Source organism: Mastomys coucha, unplaced genomic scaffold (genome assembly GCF_008632895.1).
Source record: "Mastomys coucha isolate ucsf_1 unplaced genomic scaffold, UCSF_Mcou_1 pScaffold21, whole genome shotgun sequence".
Taxonomy (NCBI): domain Eukaryota; kingdom Metazoa; phylum Chordata; class Mammalia; order Rodentia; family Muridae; genus Mastomys; species Mastomys coucha.
This window is the reverse complement of record NW_022196904.1, coordinates 9,382,358-9,385,522: the sequence shown is the minus strand read 5'-3', so window position 1 is coordinate 9,385,522 and position 3,165 is coordinate 9,382,358. Positions and strand designations below refer to the sequence as shown.

Genomic DNA, 3,165 nt, shown 5'->3' with positions numbered 1-3,165 from the left:
AAGGAAGCTGTGACCAATGGAACAAAAGGTTTTTGCTTACCTCGGGTGGTACAGTAGCTGGTAAAGTGGCCACATCCTTCTTTTTCTCTTTTAGTTGACTAGTGGCCTCACTACAGCAGGCAAGCTGAGCTGGAGAAGATGCCACATAAAGAGTTAATGAGGTGGTAGCCCTCAGGCAGACTGGTGTCTCTACTACAGAAACCTTTCACTGTCTCCCCATTCCAGCATCTGTCTCAGGCTCTGGCTTCTGAAGAATGGCCTTTTCCTTAGTGGTAAAGTCTGTTTCTAGTTTTCAAGCCCTTATCATGCTTGTGTGGTTCCCCCTTTGGTGCCTTGGAGAAGAGAAGGATCTTCCCTTGGTCACAGAATGGGTACCCATTTTGTGCTTCTGGTCATATTAAACATCCCTGTCTAGTACTAACAGGCCTTCCAAGGATTCTTCCAAGTCTAGCCTTCCTCATGTGTCTCCACATACTCTATGGGCTTTTACCATGCTGACTTTACTCCAGCTAGAATGGGGACAAATGACATCACCCAGCCTGCTCCACCACACTATCCCTTCACCTTTACAGACTCTGGGAGACATGGGAGACCATGCACTTTTAGAGCAAACGAAGCTTTTGTTGGAACATTTAAGAAAGAGAAATTCTGTGTTTGGAAGCCTTAACGGCAATGAAGCCAGCTGAAGGCAGTCAAATGAGATGGATGAGGGGATTGGTTGAGGCTCTTATTGAAATCCTAGGTAGAGGTGTGCCTAGAGTTAGAGCATCCTGGAACTCTTCCAGTAAGGTTTCCTTCCTGGATCCACCTTACAACTTTTTTGGTGTTTGTAAGTACAGTGTATATGCATGTGTGTTTGGGTGCATGCAGAGGCTAGATGAGGATGTCTGGTGTCCTAATCCATCATTCTTTACTATGTCCATTTGAGACAGTGTCTTTTACTGAACTTGTAGCCAAGCTGGAGGCCAGGAAACCCGAGTGACCTTCCTGTTTCCACCCACTATGATAGTGTGATTAGACATGCATGCCCATGCCCCAATTTTTTTAAAAAAATGTAGCTTCTGGGGAGAGTTAAACTCTAGTTAACTGTCATAAACTGCCTCACTCCCCAAATCCTGGGTATTAAAGCCAGAATGCTGTGCTACGCCTGGGTGATAGCCCCAGTCCATTTCTATTTTGAGACAAGGTCATGATAAATTGTTCACACTGACCTTGAACTCATTTGTAGCTCAGGCAGGCCTTGAACTGGTGACTTGACTTGGTGTCTTGAATATCTTAGATATACGCCTACATTATCAGATCTGGTAAAATGTATTAAGGTTTCAGAGACCAGAGCTCTGGCATCAGCCTATGCTGGTTTAAAATCAAGATGTTAACAGGACTATGTTCTTTTTGGATATAGGGAAGAACTCATTCTTTGTCTTTTCAACTTCTACAGGCTACACAAGATTCTTGGCCAATGTGTCACTGGGACATCCATCCTGCTTATTTTCTTCACTTTTCTTGTCATAGTGGGTTTCAGTGACAGAAGCAGCCTCCATAAACTCCACCTATATCCTGACCTCTTCACCACCTTCATACTATCATATGTGTATTCACTTGTCACATCCCATATTTTCTGTAGGCCCACAGGCTCAGTCAACTCTCGAGTCCTCCCTCAGTTAGGACTTCATTCATAGCTTCTTCAAAGAACTGGAAGTCAGGGATCTCAACAGGATAAAGGGGAAAAAAAAACATTGCATCTGTAAGCTTCCACTGAAGCCCATGGAAGGTTTTTGTTTGGGTAAGCTGAGCTGGATACTAAACACTTCAGGTTTCCATTAATTCTAATCTGGTAACAAGGAAGATATGGATGTTGTGGTCTGAAATGGGAACATCTTTAGTTACCCCAGCACTCCTCATTCCCTCACAAAGCCTTCACAGAGATGTTTATCACCTCACCCTTCCAGGACACTCACCATCGTCCTTAGACACTGAGGTCATATTCTCTAACAAAGCCACTGCTGCTTTGCAATCTTCTGGGTGCTGTGACTCTACCCACATCCGAAACTTCTCAGGCAGTGTATTCAGGAACTGCTCGAGCACCAGCAACTCTAGGATCTGCTTCTTTGAATGTGTATTGGGCTGTAACCACTGGTGACACAGCTTACGAAGCTGGGACACAGCCTTTTGGGGACTAGCTGACTCTTCATACTGGAAGTGTCGGAACTTCTGGCGTGAAGCTTCAGTGTCAGTCAAATGCTTGCTTGGCTGTTTAGCTTGCTTGAGGTTACCTGGGTTCAAGTCTTCCCCACTTTCTGGATAGAGGGATTGAATCAGGGCATTCCGGGGACCAGCCACATCCTTGTTCAATGTAAGGACCTCAACAACCTCGATTTTCATCAGGGGACTCTCAGCAGTAAAGGAATTAATTCCAGGGTCCAGAGAAGTTCCAGAACATTCTAAAAGTCAAAACCATAGCAAAAGCAAGGCATTGTAGCACATTCCTATAATCATTGTTTTTGGGAGGCAGAGGCAAGTGGGGATCACTCTTAAGAGTCTAGCCAGATCTACATACTGAGTTATAGGCCAACTAGAGTCACAAAGACAGACTCATCTAAAAAACATACACAAAAACAGGCTGAGTATGTAGCTCAGTTGGTAGAGAATTATGTAGCATATCCCCAGAAATTCATTAAAACCAGTCACTGTGGTGCATGCCTGTAATCCAGCATATAGGAGATAGAGGCAAGAGGATCAGAAGTTCAAGGTCAAGCCTGGCTACACAGTAAGGTTAAGGCCAGCCTAAGATATGTGAGACCCATTTTCATTCACATGTTTTAAGAAACACAAATACTGTTTTATTAAGTACATAAGGAACTGGCTCATTCTTATATTAAAAAGTACTATTATCAAGTTATATGGATTACAGAGTATCTGTATGGATTTTCTCCCTTTCCATCCTTCTTTTATATAGATTTTTAACTTGTCTTGCAGCCAACCCAGGGTGGCCTTGAGATCTATGTAGCAGATGAGGATATTAAATTTTTGATGTTTTTCTTACCTCCTGAGCATAGGAACCCATGACCATACCTGGTTTATGTGGTGCTGGGGATTGTGCATGCTGAGCAAACACTTTGTCAACTGAGGTACATCTGCAGTCCCTCTTTTTGCTTTTTTTTTTTT

At 43.5% G+C, this 3,165-nt stretch overlaps 1 protein-coding gene across 2 annotated transcripts in view; it reads right to left on the bottom strand.

Annotated features, from left to right (window-relative positions):
- The window catches only part of LOC116101628 (neurotrophin receptor-interacting factor 1), a 16,028-nt gene that overhangs the window by 3,222 nt on the left and 9,641 nt on the right, over positions 1–3,165 (bottom strand). For both annotated transcript variants that reach the window (XM_031385332.1, XM_031385333.1), the window contains exons 5-6: positions 1,959–2,441; positions 41–129 (exon numbers count right to left, since the gene is read on the bottom strand). In XM_031385332.1, the coding sequence (XP_031241192.1) occupies positions 41–129; positions 1,959–2,441 (572 nt within the window). The remainder of the gene's footprint in view (positions 1–40; positions 130–1,958; positions 2,442–3,165) is intronic.